Source organism: Caloenas nicobarica, chromosome 14 (genome assembly GCF_036013445.1).
Source record: "Caloenas nicobarica isolate bCalNic1 chromosome 14, bCalNic1.hap1, whole genome shotgun sequence".
Classification (NCBI taxonomy): Eukaryota; Metazoa; Chordata; class Aves; order Columbiformes; family Columbidae; genus Caloenas; species Caloenas nicobarica.
This window is the reverse complement of record NC_088258.1, coordinates 10367656-10388170: the sequence shown is the minus strand read 5'-3', so window position 1 is coordinate 10388170 and position 20515 is coordinate 10367656. Positions and strand designations below refer to the sequence as shown.

The following is a 20515-nucleotide window of genomic DNA, read 5'->3' as shown; positions in this document are numbered from 1 at the left end:
AGCAAATACTATTTTATTCAGACAGCTTGCCTTAGGGTAGCACCAGACTCCCTGCTGCCTGCACCGCCACCCCTTCAGCAATGAACGCTGTTTGAAGTCCTCCATGTAAGCAATTGCCTCCTCAGGGAACAACTAGTCTATAAAATCCCTTCCCTGGTGTCCCCCCTGGGGCTACTCTAGAACCCCTTTAAGTCTTTACACCTGGGCTCCTGCAGCACCTTTTCTATGAGTCTTTTTCCTTCATGCACACACTGCTGTGGCTCTCACTTACCCCTTCTCCCAGTCTCCAAGCATTACAATCTATTGCATGTACCATCTTGCCCCCAAAACCCCCATTTCTTCCACCTTATGACCCAGCAAAGTCAGCCCCAAGTCCATGTAGTCTCTCCTTCCAGCCACCCACTCTCCTGCACAGCTCACCCAGTGCTGGCAGTGCTGCTGAGCCAGGGCTCCCCATGCTCACCAGATGCTCCCAGGCCCTTTCACTTTTTCCACCCCCTTGCATCTGAAAATTTTCCACCTTTCCTCATAAGCATCTTGCTTTAAATTCAAGTCTGGGCTTCCATGGGCTACAGCACTGACAACCCTGTACTGGTGCAGCCAGAGACTCCACCAAGGCTGGGGCGAGGGCATTACACAGTGCCTGGGCACTCCTCACCATTCCTCCAGAAATGGGGAATGAAGGACAAAGCCCAAAATACTGTTCCCAGCACACCCTCAATACTCCCAAGAAGCTTCCAGGGATGCTGCCTTAGGAGAATGGGCTCCACCTCATCAAAACTACTGCCTGATGAAATTTCCTGCAGCCTTGTCCTACTGCCTGCTGCACAGCTGGTGCCAGCTGCTCCCATGTATACACCCATGTCATTTGTTAAAGAATAAAAAAGTGTGCCATGTTAAATTTAAGAGCTAAACATGAGTAGAAAGCAGCAGCCCACAGCTGAGCACTCTGCCAAGCACAGACAAGCTGCCAGCAGAGCAGGTTCACATCAGTGCCATACCCACCTCAGTGCCCCTGGATTGTCTCCCAGAAGCACAGACACACTGGTTCTGTGGGACACTCAAACCAGATGTGACTTTCAAACACAGACCAGCCTGCCTAAACATCCCAGGCAGCTGATCAGAAGGGGTGACTAGCTCAATGGGTGGTGCCAGACTGGGTTTTTGAATTTTGACATCTGTGATCATGGTCCAAAAAAATTAAAATCAGAAGGAATACACACTTTCTTCCCCTTCCCAGCAAAGAGAAGAACTCTTTTCCAGACTCATCAAGGCCAGCACTCATACACTTCAGCTTTGGCTTTTCCCCACAGCTCAGCAACACAGAGTCACTGGAAGCCATTTTACATCAATGTTACTGTCGCCAGAGCCACTGTGGCTGCTCACCCAGCTCCAAGACACGGAGCAGCCTCTTCCTGCACCATTTGTCTGCCCTTTGACAACACCCACACCACCAACACAAGAATGCTTTGGCAGAACTACTTCCAAACACTAAAGCCTGGAAAACAGAGGCAGGCAGTGGTTGAGGACCGTGGCTTTGCACTGCAGCTACATCTGGGATATGACTTCTTTGCTCATCTCCCCTGTGAGACAGCTCTGTCCCCCAGCTCTTGCTCTGCCTGCCTTGGCACTCTCTTGCCTGCCAGAGGCACAGGAGATGGAACAGTCTCAAGCTCTTTCTTCTCTCTCATGTCCTTCCAGGGGAACATCTGCCTTGCAACCACTGCCAGCATTGGGAGCTTGGCACTGACAAACCAGACTGAGAGTCTCTACCATAAAGCATTTACCACAAAAACAAGTTATTTGGGACTGAATAACATGACCACAAATAACCCCTGAGGCAGGGAAGAATCTGAACCAAAGCAGGGTTGGTTGGAGGGAGAGGTTTTGAAGCACAGGTTTGGGATGGCAGTAGAGCAGACACTCCTGCTGGAGATTAGGGCTGCATGAGTTTCATTGCAGCTCAATGAGCCAAATGTTACCAACTCCACTTACTTTACCCATTCACACCAACCTCACCTTCCTTATTGCCTCAGATACATTCTCTGGGTCAGCTCCTGAGCAATCCACACAGCATAGAAGGGGCCAGGGCAAGTGTCAGAGACCTTGGGAAGGACAGGATGTGGAAAAGGATAATTGATTGCTGCCAGTGAATGTCAGCTTTCCAACACCACACAGCCCTGAATGACAACAGCTGCAGGAAGCTTAAGGCAGATAAACCTTTTAGGGTCAGTGCTTCTCCTCTTAACCTAACCTTTTGGTATGGACAACAATGATCCTGGGAACCCAGACAACAGGCAGGCCCAAAGAGTTGCTGGGTTGTCCTCTGCTGTCCCTCCTTCTCCCAGGCATGTTCTCTGATCGTTGAGACCTTCTTCCACACATCTGCCAACCACTGTGGCACTCTCCGCAGAGCTGTGGTGCTGTTGGCACAGCCCTCACGCTCATTCTCCCAGGCACACTCAGCTTCCGGGTGGAGCAATCACCCGACGTCAGTATTCCTGTAGCCACCGGGAAAAAAAAAAAAAAAAAAAGAGTCACCCTTTCAGTGGAGCAGAGGGACAAGGGGACTACGGATTTTTCAAAGGGAAAGCTAACCAGAAGGCACATAAGGACTAGTTAGAGACTCAGTGTGCAGGCTATGGGCAAGCACTTGGCACAAGCAGCAGACACCGTTACTTGCTGCAGAGAATGATGCCCCCTGAATGTCACAGCTCTGTGACCATCACTAGTTTCCACTCACCCTCCTGCTTTGTTAGGGCTCTAGCCAGCTCTGCCCTGGGGCTTGGAGCCTTTGGAGGTTTTGAGTCACAGTCTGCAGAGCTTTACCTGAGGACAAACCAAAGGAAAAAAAAGTTAGCAACAGGTCAACAAGCAATAAAGGGCAGGCTGCAGTCTGCATTCAGCCACTGTTTTCCTGCCTCCATACTGCCTTCTCCCCTGCAGCTTCCAGTGCCCTGAAAACAGGAGTGTCTCCACTTTAACTGCCTGTTGCTGAGACAAGTTCCTGTCATCAGGAGAACAGAATGCAGGCTTTGGGAACCGCTTCACAAGCAGCTCTGACCAATGAGCAGGAGAGAAGCACATACCCCCTTCTGTCAGCCAGGAATGAGGCAGAGCCCAAGATCTGCAGTGCAAGTGCAAGAAAATGCCAGCAGCAACTTCAGAGCCTGGAGATTTCCCTGAGCATGTCTTTTTAGGTCCCTCCAACCTGCTACCACCAAATCAAAAATCTGCCCAGCAACACCTCCCCACCAGCACAGTCACTTCACATGCCCGGAGTCCTCCCCGACCTTACCCATTTCTCCCACACACTCCTCTAGGACAGCCGACAGCTCAGGCAAGCTCAGAGACTTCAAAGAAGGTGGCCATCCTTCCAGCACTGCAAGAAAGAGGAACCACATATTTAATCAATCTCTATGCTCTGTGACAGAGCAGAAACAAGGGTTTGGTGTTGCTGTGAAGCACACACACCCAAAGCCGCCCTGGTTAGCAGTTCTGAGTCACATGGGAAGAGAGCTGGAACTGCATGTGACAAACTGAGGGGATTTTCTGGCAATTCTACCACTCAGAAGTGTGGGGGTTTTTTTTACTACTGGTTGGGTCATATATTACAAGAATCTCAAAGAGACTACATGTAGTGGACAGAAATCAACAGGATCTGTACTTGTCTCACTCTTAGAACACAAGCAGCAAAGAGCACATTTCTGGAAGTGTCAGGAGTAGCAGATCACTTGCTAACTCCTCATGATAAGGAGATGGTGGCCTGAGCCTGCCCAGCCATGCACAGCAGTCCACCCCAGGGCCTGAACAGCACAGTCCCCCACACTGGGTCAGGAAACAACCATGGCTTCCAATTCAGCCCTTGCTCTAGTGCACACTGTGGTAACACACCCGAGGTGCCCACATGCTCCAGCATAGGAAGAAGCCACAGGCCCGTGATGGACTGCCACTGGGTGCCTGTGCTACAGCTTTGCATATTCAGCCACAAACACCTGCCAGACCCCAAAACTTGCCACTTGCTAAGAAGCAAAAGTTGCTGAAAATCTCTGCTGCAGTGAGAGTCCAAACACCTTGGGCGCTTTGTATACTTTCCCTGAACAACAGTTTTTACATTAAGAGTTTAGCCACTCATCTATTTCCAAATCACTTCTAACTTCATTATTTCAGCAATAAAAGACAAGCATGTGGCTTGCTCTGGGGTTGCCTGGTGTTTACCCACCCTCTGCACCCATTTGTGTAGTTTGACAAGCTCTTCCTCACCTGGACGCTCACCAGGCCGCCTGCTCTCACCAGTTCCCATCTGCGCCTTTGTGTCCAGCACTCTGCCGACTATGGGCTCTTGGGTCAGCCGGGAGGACAGCTCTGCTTGACAGGATCTGCCAAACGAGACAAAGCCCATCAGAAGTGCACAGGGGGACTTCTTGGGACAACATGCCAGTCTGTGCACTCCTACATCCTGCAAGTACCTGCTTGGGGTGCCGAGGGACCGCATCTAACGCCCTGGGTTACAAACTGCTCCTTGTTCCTTCCCAGGAAGAGGAAGACGTGCCCCAGACAAAACTCGGGGCGCTCTCCACTGTACCCCATCTCCACAGCAATCTCTGCCCCTGTCCACAGAGGAGCTGCGGGGGGAGAAGAGAAGGAGGGGGCACAGTGAGCAGGAGAAAGCCCAAGCCAGGGGCTGCACCTGGTTTATATGAGAATAAAACGTGATCCAAGGTTCCTAAGGGGCAAGTGAAGCTACCTCAGGACAAGCATCAAGTTAAAGCAAGAGCAGCACACAAAGTTCTCTAGTGATCATCATCATACCATCAATTCAGACAGCATATCCTCAGAGCATGGAAGGGCACTTCTGCCAGACAGCCTCCTCAGGCAGGGAGAAAAGACCAGTGCCCATGGCAACTAGGAGCATTGCTCTGCTGCCCTTCTGGAAGCCAATGCCAGTTCACCCTGGTTTGGCAGTGAGCAGAGCTCATCCCCTGTTGGGTCAGGAACTACTGGGGTAGGATTAACACCACCTTCAAGGACACATCTGTTCTATCAGTATACAAAACAGAGCACATGATAGAATGGTGGTGCAACTGGAACAGGGAGAAAAAGCACCACACAGGCAACAAAAATATATATTAGGAGGTAAGGGGGAAGACAGAACTCAGGCAGTGGTGTGAATGAACAGGGCAGATATTTCCATTAGGTGTCAGAGTTGCAAGAGAAGTATTCTTCACTAGCCAGGGCAGGATATTGCAAGTCCTTTGACTGAGTTCAGAAGTTAGAAACTCTTTCCTGCATCTATCACCCTGGTCACTGGGTCTCATGTAAGCACACAGCACTAAGCCTTTTGGTTCCAAGGGAACTGAGCACCTTCACCTTCCAGTTGAAACAGGAGCACTCAGCATCTCTGGAAAGTCAGGCCATTTATAGCTCATGCATCTGATTAAGGCTTCGCATCTGCTCACTTGGCTGTGGCTTTCCACTAGAGAAAGTCAGGCAGGATCCACAGTGGGTTCAGCTGCCTGGTGAGTTCTCCTGCCTGACCCTAAGCATCACCTGTAAGACTGTCAATATGAGCTCTGATCTCCGTACAGCCCAAATCCCACTTCCAGTAACCTCAGTGCCATTTCCTGGGAATGACTTACTTGATCTGATCCAGTAGGACTCCAGCATCCTTGGTGATGGCCTGGACCTCTCTGAGCTGGCACTGGATAGCATTCCAGGTCTCATCCCGCTCCATCAAACAGCTCTCAGCCACTGCACGCAGTTTCTGCTCCTGGCACACCTGGCCCTTCATCACCTCCACCTCCTCACACCTCTACAGCACAGCAGAACAGAGGATTAGGCTAGGTGTACTGTATGTCTCATATGTGCCTGCTCCAACATACCCCTGGAGTCTCTGCTAATTTAGCGGCTTAGGCAGCCAGATGGTTCCTGCAGAAGTGCACCCAACCCAGTGGGAAAGAAAGCTGGATAAGGCTTGTACACTGAATACATTTTCTCTCCACACCAAGACCAACCCCACAGCTACAATTCCCTCTTCCTCTCCATTTGCAAAGATACTCAGTAGGCCCAATTTTGCAAGTCAACAGAAGTCTGTTCACTAATGGCTGCACAACTTCACCATGAAAATGACACTACTGAAAAAGAGTAGGCATTTAATTCCTCCAACCACTCTTAGTTCTCAGGTGGATGGGAAATCAAGACCTGAAGGCTTCACAAGCATGAAGGGGTGGATAAGCTGCACTGATGGTGTTACCTGATCTACTTGACACCAAGCGTGTTCCCTGAAAGTTGTCTTTTCCTTCACTCCAGGCCATTAGAGGTATAACAAAAATACACTACCAATCACTTACTGGAGTGTGATGAGACACTGAGCAGCTCATGGCGGATTTCTTACCTTGTGCAGCTGAATGGCCAATTCCTGCATCTCAGCCTCCAGTCGATCTGCATAGGCCAGTTCCAGGGCATCGCTGGGCGGCCGAGCGTTGCTGTGCCATCGGGCAATGGCAGAAGTCATCTTCCTTTTGGGTCCAAACAGACTGGTGGGAGAATGGTAAACTGTCAGGGACCAAATGCTGCCTCACCTGCCCTTAAGCCCAGTGGGATGCCATGAGGACCTCTGCAGTCTCCTAGTTCCTCCAAAAACAGGAGCCTGTTACAGCCAAGAACTAGGGGATATCAAAATTGTGCGGGAGACTGCCAGAGCAGAAAAGCACTTGCTAGCTAAACTCTCCTGTGCAGGTTGCGTGCACGGTTTATAGTGGGAAAGATGAGAACTACATTAAAGACACTTACGTGATGCCTATTTCCTTCAGATCACTCTCTGTGAGGGTCAAGAAGATCCTGAGGTCAACATCTTGTTCCTCAAACACTTGCAGATACTTCAGACACCCAATCTCTTCAAGGAATGTTGCCAGGTCCTGCAGCCCATCCAAACCAAAATTATTTATATCCTCACAAACAAAAGCATTGCCATGTCTTTCCATTATAAACATCTGCTTCCTCATGCTGCTGTTATGCCCTCCTGGGTTCTAGCAGCAATCGTGACTTCCCCTAGTTAATTGCCCTTCTCTGCAGTCACACAAACAGGACTTGGCCTGTCTGCTGCAGCCATTGCCTCTTGTAACAAATGTAGAGAAGACACACCAACATCTACCCTAGCACTCACCACAGACATTTGGTAGCACACCCACAGGCCTGAGGGTCCAGAATACCACTCCTAGCAACAGCAACACCTAAGCAGACAGTTCTTTGTACAAGAAATTGTTGTTTCACAAGCGTTGAAATTTGGGCAGAGGTTTGGAATCAAAGGTGTGTTGGTAACAACTTCCCTTTTATCCAGGAAAGCCAAGAAAGCAGCTTAGGCAACCTTGGAAAAACCTCCCACACTCGATAAGAGTGACACCACCTGCATTACTTCAGAGACAAGATTTGTGTGTAGTTACCTGGGGCCCTGTATAGGCCGGGGGCTCAGGAAGGATCAAGTGCTGACTAGAGCCCCCAGCTTTCCCTGGGCAGTGGGTCCACTGACTATCGCTGTTGCTGTAGCGGTTCTTGATCTTAAAGCTCTTGGCTTGTTTCCTACTAGGAGGGCTGTTTGCATGGTCAGAATCCTGAAAAAGAAAAAAACCAAGCCACACAAAATATAAAGGTTAAGGCTGGTCACAGAAAGATACCAGGATCACTACAGCAAGAAATGCAGACTCCAAGTCCAAGCTCTAAATCCAGGCAGCAGTCCACAAACACCAGAAACAAAGACTAACAAAGCCCTTATTAGGAAGGGTTGAGTTAAGGTGCTCCCAAGTTGGTAGCTTGGTACCATATCTGGAATGGCATCAGGCTCTTGCAGTCTCATCTTAGGAAGCAACATATCAGAGCAAAGAGCAACACCAAATCCTCCCCTGAATCAATACAATGCACTGAGATTCCATCTGTGAGAAGTTCCTCAAGAAACAAAGGAAAAGGGGAATTATGCTCATGTCCAGCTATAACCAACATTCTGTCTGTCAGCCCCAAAGCTGGCTTTAAAGTGTGAGCTGTGACTTGAACCATTGAGTAACCTCCAACCTCTTCCCCTTTTGCTTCTCTAAATCTCACTATCCTGCCTGTGATCTCACCAAGCTCAAGGACTGACCCAGCTCCAGAAGGTCACATCCTTTCTTGACCATCACCTAGCTAGAAATCTACAAAGATTTTAGAAGCTGGAGATAGAACTTAATCACTAACTAGCCATCAACAACCTGCTCTAGAGTGAATGTGTTTTGAGAGCTGGCTACTAGCCAAAGATCAAATGAGAGGAAATGGTCTCAAGTTGCACCAGGGGAGGTTTAGACTGGATAGTAGGAAAAATTTCTCCCTGGAAAGGGTTGTCAGGCATTGGAACAGGCTGACCAGGGAAGTGGCTGAATCACCACCCCTGGAGGTGTTCAAAGACACACAGATGAGGTTCTTTGGGACATGGTTAAGTGACAGTGTCAGGTTAATGGTTGAACTTGACAACTGAAGGTCTTTTCCAACCAAAATGATTTCATGATTCTATAATCTTCAAATATGGAAACTGGTTTTCTTGTCCCTGTAATTCCACCTTTCCTCAGCCAGCCTGGTGGAGCCAGAGTCACAGCAGGCTGTGGAGGGGTGACAGTACTGACTGAGCTGAAGGCAGAGAAAGGAAAACTGAAAACCCCACCTCATTGCTTTCCAAGGAGCCTTCACTGCTGACTCCCGGGGCTTTGGTCAGGCATTCACTGCTGCTGCTGCTGCTCCTGATAGTTGCTAAGTTGTTTGTGAAGAAAATGTTATCCTCTGGAAAGGAATAAGAAAAAGAGTTTCATGTTCAGCTTCCTTATATGCAGTGCTGGTTTTGCTACGAAATTACCAGCAAAAGCTGCTGGAGGTATAAAGGAAGGAGAAACCCAGAGCAAGGCTTCATATGCAGCACTCATGACAAGATTATTCCAAGACAGAAATACCACATCTGATCTTAGGCATGGATCTTTCTCCAAGCCCGTTTAGTACCACAGAGCAGGAAGGCTGTGTGTGTTTCTGTGAGGCTCTTGGTTATGGGATGGAAGAGTGGGTTATTGCTACCAAGCCTGCACTCCCATTAGTAAAGTTCCTTTCACAGAATCACAGAATGTTAGGAATTGGAAGGGACCTCAAAAGATCATCTAGTCCAATCACCTCCGGAGCAGGAACACCCAGATGAGGTTACACAGGAAGGTGTCCAGGCAGGTTTTGAATGTCTCCAGAGAAGGAGACTCCACAACCTCCCTGGGCAGCCTGTTCCAGTGTTCTGTCACCCTCACTGTGAAGAAGTTTCTTCTCAAATTTAAGTGGAACCTCCTGTGTTCCAATTTGTATCCATTGCCCCTTGTCCTATCATTGGTTGTCACTGAGAAGAGCCTAGCTCCATCCTCGTGGCTCTCGCCCTCTACATATTTATAAACATTGAGGTCGCCCCTCAGTCTCCTCTTCTCCAAGCCAATGCAGAGCCACATTATCTTTTATCAATTTAGGAACTGCCCACAGATCCTTCCTTTGTGCTGTTTCACAGAATGGTGAGGTTGGAAGGGACTTACGGAGGTCATCTTCTCCAAACCCCTGCTCATGCAGGGTCAGCTACTACAGCAAGTCGCCCAGGACCATGTCCAGGAGCATCTCCAATGATGGAAGACTCCACAGCCTCTGACACCCTGCTTCAGTGTGCAGTCACCCTCACAGTAAAAAAAACACCACACCACAAAACCACACCACACATTTCCTGATGTTTAAGGGTACCTCCCATATCTTTCAGTTTGTGCCCATTAGCTCTTGTCCTGTCACTGGACACCACTGAAAACAGCCTTGCTCCCTCTTCTTTACCACCTCTCTTCAGATTATTTGTACAAATTAACAAGACCCCCACTGAGCTTTCTCTTCTCCAGGCTAAACCATCCCAGCTCTCTCAGCCTTTACTCATGAGAGATATTCCAATCCTCAACAGCTTAGTGGGAAAGAAACCTGCAATCCAAGGGGTTGGTCTCACATCCAGGTGCATACTGCAAACCAGACTATTTTCTGAGACCTACCCCTGCTGCTGCTGCTCTCCACATCCTGTTCATTAATTGGAGAGGTAACATCCCGGTTCCGGATATTGTCTGCTTCACAGCTGCCATCATCATTGAAGGTAACATAGCCCTGAGGAGGGACCTGCTCTGTGTGCAAGAGGAATGAAGAACCAATAAAGTTAGGATACAGGTTACCAGGGAGGCTCCAGCAGGAAAAGCAACCACTTGGGGATTTGAAAGTAGTCAAAAGAGACTGTCTTCTCAACTACCAGCTCCCATTCTAAAAAACTGTTCTGGTTTTGTTAAAAACGAGTTTCTCTTTTAGTGAGTTTCCCTGTCAGCTAAAGCCTTCTAAGTAACTGCAGTTTTCCTGAAAGCTAGATACATGTTTTGGTAGACATAGCAATGGAATGCGAGGTCATTTTTAAGGATGGATGCACATCCTGCAAGAGCAGTGAACTGAAACAGGTGACCAAAAAACTGACCAACTGAAGTATTCCATCCCATTCACATCATACTTCATATAAAAGTGGGGGATCATGAGGATCTCATCCCTTTTCCTTATGGCCAACATTGGGAGAGGACCTTGCGAGTAGTCCCTGTGAGCTGAGGCCTAGTGACAGACTGAATCCAGCTCCGGTTGGCTGCAGAGTCCAGTCAGGACTTCAGGTGCCAGCCCTACATCTGCCAGAGCAGTTGCCGGGACTTTCAAGATTGGTTTTGTACATTTTGTATTATTTTCTCTATTTTTATTGGTAGCATTAGTAAAACATTTTTTATTTTTTCCAACTCTCTTCTCTCTGTCCTTCTTTCCCTCCCAATCACCTGTCCTTAGTGGAAAGAGGGGAGAGGGAGGGGCTGAAGGGAGAGGCAGGGAGAGGGGGTTAACAATACATCTGCCACGGTTTTATTGTCACCCCGCAATCAAAACCACAACAAAAGCCCACAGGAAAACGGAGAAATGCATTTGCCTACAGCCTCCCTCACACAAACACACATCAGCTGTACTTGATTTACATGGTTGCATTAAGAAAACTCAGAAAACAGCCTCATAGAGATGCACCTCAAATAGCAGCTTTCATTATTTCCTCTCTTCTGCATGCCCAAACTGTCGGAGGGGAAAAACATCTGCTTAAGAGAGCAAGGTGCCAGCTATGTCCCATCCCCAGCCAAGCACACCCTGTAAAACCAACCCCTCTGCTTCCGTTTTAACATGCTAGTAGGATCCCACTGTCATTTCAGAAGCTGACAGTATCATTTCAATACAGCCTCTGCCCATGGGATAGCATATCTATATTAAGAGAATACAAACAAACTTCAAACATGCTTTTAAGTCCATATTCTTGGCTACTCCAGACAACTGGGTAGTCAGTCTGAGAAATACCTATGGCTATGACACATACCCAAGAAAACAAAACTCATAACCACTACATCCAGGAGCTGATGTCTCAGCTGGGATGATCTTTCTCTTGGCCTGTTGCAAGGGTTTTATAATCTCATTTATTAGTATTTCAAGCACCAAGGAAGACAAAATTGACAGGTCTAGTACCAGCAAGCTCACTTCCATGATCAATGATTTCTTGGCCTGTATGACCACTTCCTCTGCCATCAGATCAAGAACAGTTCTCAAACTTTTGAGCCCATCTCAAAAAGGGGAGCTGGACTGTTCTCAAGAATCAGTGGAAGCGTAATTGAGATAAAAGCAGTGTTCGTTCCACAAAAGTGTCCTATTCATCAATATCCAGCCTTGACAATAGAGTTCAGGGAGTTTTCTTTTTAAAGCAGAGATTGGACAGCCTTGCATGATGGTGTTTGCTATCTTTGTTTCTGTACAAGCCACACATGAATCCCAAATAAAAAAAAATAGTGTTGGCACAGAAAAATCTGCCAAGCATTTGAAAGACCTCAAAGGACTCTCAATTAGGCTTTAACTATTCTCACCATAGCAAGACTGCTTCCTTCCCCCAATTCCAACTGCCGTTATCTTCGCCAATGCCTGGGGCCCATCATGGATGCTGGGACCCTTGGTCCTACGAACAGGTCTCTGTCTCTGAGGAGCAGAACATGATTCATCTGAGGAACTCAGCTCTTCATATTTTCCTGTAGTTCAAACAAAGATTGTTAGCAGCACAGTAATTTACCTACTTTATTTGCTACTGGTCCTATAAACACAGTGGAAAATAAAGGGAAATGTTAGGAGGAGGGTAAAACAGTTTAACTAGATCAAAAAAGGGTCAGCAGACAAAATTGTTGGATCCAATCCTCTTTCATCCTCAGCAATGCTGGAATTTTGAGGACAGACCAGCTAGTACTACCCCTTAACATACTTTCAAAATATCAAGTATCTCTCTTCAGGTTCTATCTTAAAATGAACAAGCTAAAACATCTGTTACCTGGACCCCTGCAGAAGACCTTGGGCACTGGGGCCGCATGCAAATCTATCAGCCCCACAATCTTTGTATGTCCATACTTCATGGCCAGTGTCCGTGCTGTGGCTCCAGTGTTATCTCTGACATCCACCTTCACCCCCTGTAGAAAAAGGAACAGACATGTTTAACATACACATAGTAGAAGGCACTATATACAAAAATTTAAAGGAGTCTCAGAATCATCTTAGTTCCAAGCCCATCAGAAATACAGTCTCACCTTTGATAGGCAGTTCAAGCTCCACTAATATGTCTTTTGCCTTTCTAATCATCCACAGTCTCCCCAGCCCCTGAGCACCAAGTAGCCCAGGGATGTGGCTTTTGTGCACTGCCACAGGGAATTAGTTTATCTGCAAAATGTTTTGCACTGCTGCCTCCTTCTGGAAGTAAGCTGGACCAGTTAAACGGGATATCAAAACCAAGTTATTTAACATCAAGAGACCTGCATGCTCATAAGCTTTTGGAGGTAGAAGATGCCCCATAGCCCACATATGCAAGCTTGTAAACACAATATGGAGATTACTGCATTAACATGTTTTCTAATTCAGTCATTATTCAGTTAGATCTGGACAGTTAGACCTCACTCCTATGCGTAGAAAGCCAGTGTAAAAAGCAAGAGTACTAGCCTTCAGAAAGCACATAATTTCAGAACAGTCCTAGAAGTCCGGGACTTCAGAGGCAACTGTCATCAAGGTCAAACACAACACTGTAAACAGTCTAGTGTCAAGCTTGTGGTTTTTCCTCTCTGAGGGCTGGAACCACAGATTTTCAGCTTTACAGAAGACAGTCTAGACACTTACATGATTGAGAAGGTACTGAACGATTATCTCATGGCCAGAAGCAGCTGCTTCCATCAGAGGTGTATATCCATACACTGGCTCCCTAGAGAGAAAAACAAACATACACACATGGACTAGAATAATCAAAGCTGAAATATGCTGCAGTCTTTGCCACCTCCTAGTATGGCATCTTCAACTTCTGCCCTCAGCTGATTACAAACTGTACCATGTACTGTCTGTTCTACTGCATTCTAGTCTATCCCAGTAAAACTCCCAGTGGAGATCCAGTAAGTGTTACTGTATTGGCTGCGCAGCAACAGATTACTCTTCTAGTTGCAGATCTGCCTTTTAGTAGCAAAATCAGTTTCTCAGGAGCTAACAAAACAAGAACTCTCATTGATCTCAGGCAATTAAATATGCATAAGTGTGCAGGCTGTTCCTAAGACACAAGAATGTACTACACAGTTGAGGAAAAAAAACCTGAACTCCAAGTACACAGAAAATTCAATAGAAAGACTTGTAAAGTGCACTTGAGTTCAGAAGGCATTGCACCTGCTTGCTCTCAGAATTTAGCTCATAATTAAACAAATAGTAAATCTAATTTCTCTTGATCTTAGTTACAGAAAGTGACAACATGGGCAGACTTCACTGTTCAGCATGCATTGGTTAACAGTGTGCCATACTTCCTAAGGTATAGGAGGGAAAACGAAAGCAGGTATCTGCTTCCTGCACATGTTCAAATGCATTCATAAGCCAACTGCTGCTTCCATATCTGAAACAAGATATCTTTTGAGAAATAAAAAGACAGATTCCTCCTTACTTGCAGTTGGCATTTGCCCCATTGTCCAGTAAGAACTTGACCATCTGCTGATGTCCAGCACTGGTGCAATGAAACAAGGCAGTCCAGCCATGGATGTCCTTCATCTCCAGCTCTGCACCTTGCTTCAAGAGAACAGAGAAAGTTCTTTACTGCACCCTCTCTGCTCCGTCTCTTTGCTACTGCCCCTCTGCATTGTGATACCAGGAGACTCTAAATCCCTGTCAAGAAGCTGAACTCACAACAGAACATAAATGGCACTGTGGCTTTACCTGTTTCTTATGGGATACACACCTGTAGAAGAAAGTAAGCGACACTTTCATTTCCACAGCTGGAGGCCAGCATGAGCGGTGTCTGGCCTTCTGGTGTGGGGATGTTCACATTCACTCCCGCTTCCAGCAGCAGGTGCACAATGGTGTCGTGGCCAATGTAGGAGGCATACATCAGTGGAGTCCAGCCACCACAATTCCTCTTATTTAAATCCAGATCTCCACTAAATAAGAGACAAAAGAACTCAGCTGAACTACTATCCTGGAGCTGTATATCACAGTAGGTTCCTGCAGCCTCTTGCTACCATCAAGTCTGAAAAACATTCTAGCGCTGAAGCCTGCAGGGGAATTCCTACCAGCTCTAGCACGGCTTCCACCAAATCATTAAGGTGATAATTTTTATCAGCAGACTTGCCCCTCGAAACTTTGTGCTTAAGAGCCCTTCTGGAGTTCCAGTGACATGCCCCAACTGCAATGTTAGATCAGCCTGTACAGCAGCCAGTGAAAAACCACAACCAGCAGCAAGTAACCACAAACCTGTGCCCTCCCCAGCCCCTCCTTACCGCTGGATACACTCCTGCACCACTTCATACTGCCCGACGGAGGAAGCCGTATGCAAGTCCAGGGGAACATCCAGCTCCTCCCGACAGATCATCTGACCAACCCCATGCCACATGGAGAGACTGCGGCTCAGCAGCTCCGACTCGCTGGCTTCATCACTCAGCTCCGACATCCTGCCCTGAGTAACCAAAGCAAAGCAGAACTTGCAGCTGCTGATCTCAATTTTCTATAGAACATAGCATTGCCCATTGGTGCTACAGCTCCAGGGTGCCATGGGCTTGGAAGGTGAGGTTATCTCAGAGGTATAGTTTCAAATTCCTACCTTCACTTCAGTCACCTTAGCCTGAAGCAGTAAGACTTGCTGAAGAATTTTTGCTGGCAGTTCTTTCTTGCTGCAGTGGACTCTGGGATTCGAATACACTGGAAAAATAAAAGCCAATAATACTAGAAACCCACACCTTTCTAATCTCATTTTAAGACTTCAGAAGCACTGGCATGTTTTTCCCCCCTCCCTTCTAATCAAAACATGCCTAAGGCAGCTTTGTATACCTTCATCAAGACTAAGGACCTATTTAGGTACTGATGGCATGCTTCGTGTTATAAAAAAAAAAAGTGTAATCCTTAGTCTGCATGTTTTATAATTCAGAGAATTAAGAATTCATGTGTCAGATGTTCCTGGTCTTTCTTGTTATCTGTCTTATATTACAGGATGGCCCTGCTTAAATTAAGCTACAGTCATTAATAACGACAACTGTCCACTGCTCCCAAAAGTAGTTCCTATCACCTGAACAGGGCACACACTTCATTATGCCATCAGGCTGCAAGTACACTGTTTCTACCATTTATTGTTTTAGCACTTCAGGTGCAGCCCAGTCCCATCTCTGTGAACCTTGGCAATTGCTGAAACACTTTGATCAGCCACGCACCTGCCCATTCATTATCTGAGCATGTCCACCATCCTGCAGACAGTAACTTAATTACACAGCTAGTAGATTTTCCTGGCTGTCTGAAACATTTATTTCCCATTGCTAGCCTTAGGGAGCAATTGCAAATTAATCATTTTAGCCACTCACAGGAGAGTGTTCCTGTTTGGTACTTCATAAAAAGCTGGTCAACACAACTGCATCTATCATCTGGTGTCTTCAGCTGCAGTTTCAGGCTACATCCAAGTCAATTCAACAGGAAGTGCCTTCCCCTCCCTGTAGTCTCATCATCCCCCATGCAGCATGGCTGGCCCCATCACATATTATGTTGGGCACCTAAGCCAACATAAAGTATTTGTTCTTTTTGCTGATGATTTCTTGCCTGTTTAATTCCTCAGACTGATTAATTCTCAGGTCATGCAAATGTCAAATTTGGCATCCATGAAGAATAAAAGATAACAGGAACACACTTTTCAGCAGCAGTTGCTCTTTAGATTGCCTCAGCTGTAATGTTTCAACTGTACTCATATTTTCTAAATAACTGGGGGTCTTTGTCTTGCAAGCACCAGCCCCTTTTCTTATAACATAAGCAAAATGCCTTTAACTCCTACCTCTTCACTCCCCAGCTGGATCCCTTCTCCCACACCTGGCTTTTTTCCCCCCCACTTCCTTCTTCAGTTTAAGACTACAAAAGCACCACCCATTCTACCTAATCAGCATGCCCTGGTAATAAATGATTCCTTTCTTAAGAAATCTCCAAAAGCACCCACTTTACCTAATAGCAACAATCTGTATTACACTAGCAACCCAGAAGCCTCAGGCAAGAATATGCAGGGCTGAACACAAATCAAAGACCTGAACACCTCACAATCAAACTATAAGGAGATAACTGGATTTAAGTTGATCATAAGGGGAAAAGTAGGAGTGTTTCTCACTACAACAGATTAAAGCTGGCCCTGGAAGGCAAAGAGGCACATTCAAGGTTAAAGGAGGTAAAATCCAGGACAGTTTGTAGATGCACATCAAGATGAAAGCAAAGCTCACTGTTCTCTCTGGAGATCTCTTCGTTAATTGGACACATTAACTATAAAAAGCACAGATGTTTGGTCTTTTTCAGAATAAGCCCCACATCAGGTACTAATTACCAACACAAGAGTTGATCCACAGTCAACAGGGCAATATTGACACAACAGAAAGTTTATGGGTGACTCCAGAATATTCAAGACTCTCAGCCTCATTCCTGCCATGTCCACTGTGCTCTAACTGGTAACATCTTTACTTTTTTAAAAATTTAATCTGAGATTTCACCCCAGCCTGAACTGGAGCATGATGTCAGCTGCACATGCACCTGAGAAAACAGCTGAATGGAATCCAGGGGAGAACAATACAAGTCATCAGAGCCCTAAGGACTGAAATGAAAAGACTGGGTGAAATGAAATCAGGGTTGTCTGGACTAAAGAGAAGATGCCTGGAGTGGACTTGTGGTAACAGCCTTCAAATACATGAATGGTTGTTGTAGAGAGTAGCACAGAAATAATCTGTTCCTCATGGCCATGGTGAATCTGACAGGACCTAACAGGCTTAAATTATAGCATGGAAGACTTTGGTCAAAGGCCACAAAAATCCTTGTAAAAGAAAAACCAATAGCACGGTTATGGATGGCCAGCAGAACTTTTGCTTACTAAGAATAAATTAGCCAAGCACCTGAACACTTACAAGTTGTTCTTGCTTTGGGGCAGAGCCATTAATGTAACATTTGTCAGAGACCTTCTTCAGCAACATGAGACTGTTACTGTTAAACAGCTCAGTGTTGATGTATTAAATGTAACTATAAAGATCAGAACTCTCCTGTGCTGGGACCCAGAGCAGGTAGCAAACACCACACTGGCCTGGATTGAAAGTTTGCTGTCTGAACAGATTAGAAAATCAATAGGCAGGAAAAAATAAATATGCTATAAAAACCCTAGTATGTAAATTGCCACAAGAAGCACCTTAATACACTTTTTTGGAAGATAAGCCTAAGGAACAACTGACAGTAGATGCAAGAGTGGCAGAAGAACCATACTAAAGTAAATGGGAGGTGATTTGAAAAGCAGCTGAGGCAACCAGTCCCCAAGACAGAACAAACCCAACACTGCTCATTAATCATCACACATCAGGCACCATTAAGCTACACTGGCTCTGCTGAATTCATTCTCTTACCACCTCTTCCATGAGCACAGGTAACACCTACACGGGTCCTTCTGTCCCAAAAGACATGAGGCACCCAAAACAGCACAAGAGGGGAGGTTGCTGGAGTTTCCAACTGAGCCATCAAGCTGATAACATAGAACCACAGAATCACAGAATATCCTGAGCTGGAAAAGACCCACACAGATCATTAAGTCCACCTCTCTAAAAGCAAAAACAAAGGGTTCACTTCTGCTTCTTAGTTCTATCTACATTAAGTTCATCAACAACCTATTGAAGGAAATAAGAAGCCTTGCTACAGCCCACAAATAGCTGGTACCAGCTCAGTCACAACACCAAGCACTCCCGGAGCCAGAACATTCCATCTTCACACTACTGTTGCCTGCTGGCTGCCCAGGAACAGGCACACACATTACAGCTGTATGAACCACACCAAGTTTCTCTAGACATTGCAGTGTGTGCAAGAAGGGGTTCCTGCAGCATGAGCTCCAGCTTGAGGACCCACAACACCTGGGCTCAATCCTACACATGCCTGTTTAAAAGACACTACAAGGCTGATGCACTAGGCATGTTAAAGGATGTATTGCACTCCCAAAAAATTAACAGAGACAGACAAGATGCACAAAAACATTTCAACAGCCGCATTTGGAGCGCATTCCCTGGGATGCGGGGCTACACCAGATGAGATGGAGCACTTCAAGGTAGCCAGACCCCAGCCCCCCCAGGGCTGAGTGTCAGACAGGCTGCAGTCCCACAGCAATAAGCCTGAAGAGAACCCAGCCCAGCTGTGGCCAGGAACCTCATAGCAAAACGGCTTCCAGGCACGTTATCCCCACAGTTATTCCCGAGACCCTACTCGGAACTCGCTCTCAGCCCCAGGGCGGGCCGGGCCGGGCTGCGCGCCGCTGGGATGATCCGGCCTACCCCACCGCGGAGCGAGCCGAGTGGAGCTGCTCCAGCCATGGGCCCCACAAGCCCAGCAGCCGCTTGAGGAGGGACCCATAGACGGCTGCACCCAAGCCAGCCCTCCCCATGGCCCCAAGAGAAGCGGCCAGACCCGCCGCAGGCCCCGCCACCCCTCACCTGCACACCCGGTGAGCTTCGCTACCGGAAGCTGCCCCACCCCGCAAAGAATGCTGGGAACCCGCCGAGCCTCCAGACTACAAAGCCCAAGAACGGACGCCGAGAAAGCGAAGACTCCACCCACTGCGGCGCCGAGCCAATACATAGCGCCGCTGTGAGGAGGCGGGGCGAAGGCCAGCCAATAGAATTCAGGATCTACGCGTGGGCGGGCGGTTCTAGCAGGCGGGGCGGACCGGAGCCGGTGGCTGAGGTACGGTGGGAAATAAAGTGTAGCAGAAGTGATACGGGCAGGCGGAGCGACGATCGCGGAGGCTTCAGAGCTGCGTTGTTGCTGACCGGCCCCTCCTGTTTTTTTCGTCATCTTACAAACCACGTCGGTTTTTTCTTCAACTTACAAGTCATGTCGGTTCGCTTTAGCCCGCTGCCAGGACCTCAGGCCGGGGCGGCGGGCGGTTCTCGGAGGCGCCCGGGTGGGTGCTGTGAGTGAGGGGAAGGGGCGGTGCAGGGGACCGGGGCCTCGCGGCGGGGAACGGCGCCGGGCCGGGAGCGCGCGCAGCCGCCGGCCGCGTTGCCATGGCGACGGAGGCGTTGGCTCAGCTGCGCGTGCGCCGCCCGGGCCGCCATTTTGGTGCCTGTCAGGGGCCTCCCTCAGCGGGCGACCCCGCCCCGTCCCCCTCGCGCTGCGGGTCCCGAACCCTGTCGGTGTGGCGTGACCGGCGCTGAGGGCAGGGGTTAGCTCACCCCCCGGCCTGCGGCCAGCTGCCTGCCCGTGAATACCGCCCCGAAGTGAGCGGGTGTTTCCCGCCATTGCCTTTATCTTCTCGGCTTCTCCCTTGTTGCCGTTGCACCCGTACAGCGAGGCTCCCCAGAGGGATGTGACGGGACATATCAATTCTAGTGACATGGAGAAGCTCAGGATTTCACGTCTCAATCGGCCCAAGCTGTCCAGAATGTGCCAGTTGTGGCATAGCAGTTCGTTTTCAACATAGAGCACTGCTTGCTCCCAGAGAAGACGCTGGATTAGATGACTGATAAATCAGATCCAGTATAGCATCCTTGCCCGCGGGAGACTGGCAGAGGGAGCCACAGCAGGCGGTTTGGTTTGGTCCCCACGGGACTCCCCTTGCCCTTGGCAACCCCCGCTTGCTGTCAGAGCACAGCGCTCCAGCCCTGGGGGGTTCCCTCCACTTTACCTCAATCAGGTTCACGGGTTGTCTCGCATGAACAAAGCCACCACTCTACGGATACAGCATATGAAGTATATTGCAAAGGTGCTTTGCAAGTCGTATACTTCCCAGGGCGTGAGATAAGTTCCACTTTATGTTTAGAGGAGTGTTGTTGGTTCATGCCAATGCAAATAATAGTGACACTGTAATCATATGAACAATTATTTCAGTACTGAACAACATGCAGTCACAAACCTC

At 47.9% G+C, this 20515-nt stretch overlaps 1 protein-coding gene across 3 annotated transcripts; it reads right to left on the bottom strand.

The window, feature by feature from the left end:
• ANKS3 (ankyrin repeat and sterile alpha motif domain containing 3) lies at positions 1-19123 on the bottom strand. 3 transcript variants are annotated; one of them, XM_065644657.1, is made up of 18 exons: positions 19092-19123; positions 15218-15315; positions 14898-15073; positions 14360-14558; positions 14069-14190; positions 13270-13351; positions 12437-12572; positions 11985-12143; positions 10065-10190; positions 8684-8799; positions 7443-7610; positions 6793-6917; positions 6395-6536; positions 5640-5812; positions 4264-4379; positions 3299-3382; positions 2744-2829; positions 1-2501 (listed from the first exon to the last, which is right to left on the bottom strand). In XM_065644657.1, the coding sequence occupies exons 3-17, from the start codon at positions 15065-15067 to the stop codon at positions 2756-2758; spliced, it is 1992 nt and encodes a 663-aa protein (XP_065500729.1). In that variant the 5' UTR covers positions 15068-15073; positions 15218-15315; positions 19092-19123; the 3' UTR covers positions 1-2501; positions 2744-2755. The 3 variants fall into 3 exon arrangements, with proteins under 3 accessions (XP_065500729.1, XP_065500727.1, XP_065500728.1); XM_065644655.1 differs by lacking the exons at positions 10065-10190; positions 19092-19123 and having other exon boundaries at positions 15218-15280; XM_065644656.1 differs by lacking the exons at positions 1-2501; positions 2744-2829; positions 3299-3382; positions 19092-19123 and adding an exon at positions 4470-4625 and having other exon boundaries at positions 4298-4379; positions 15218-15280.
• Between the last annotated feature and the right edge of the window lie 1392 nt (positions 19124-20515).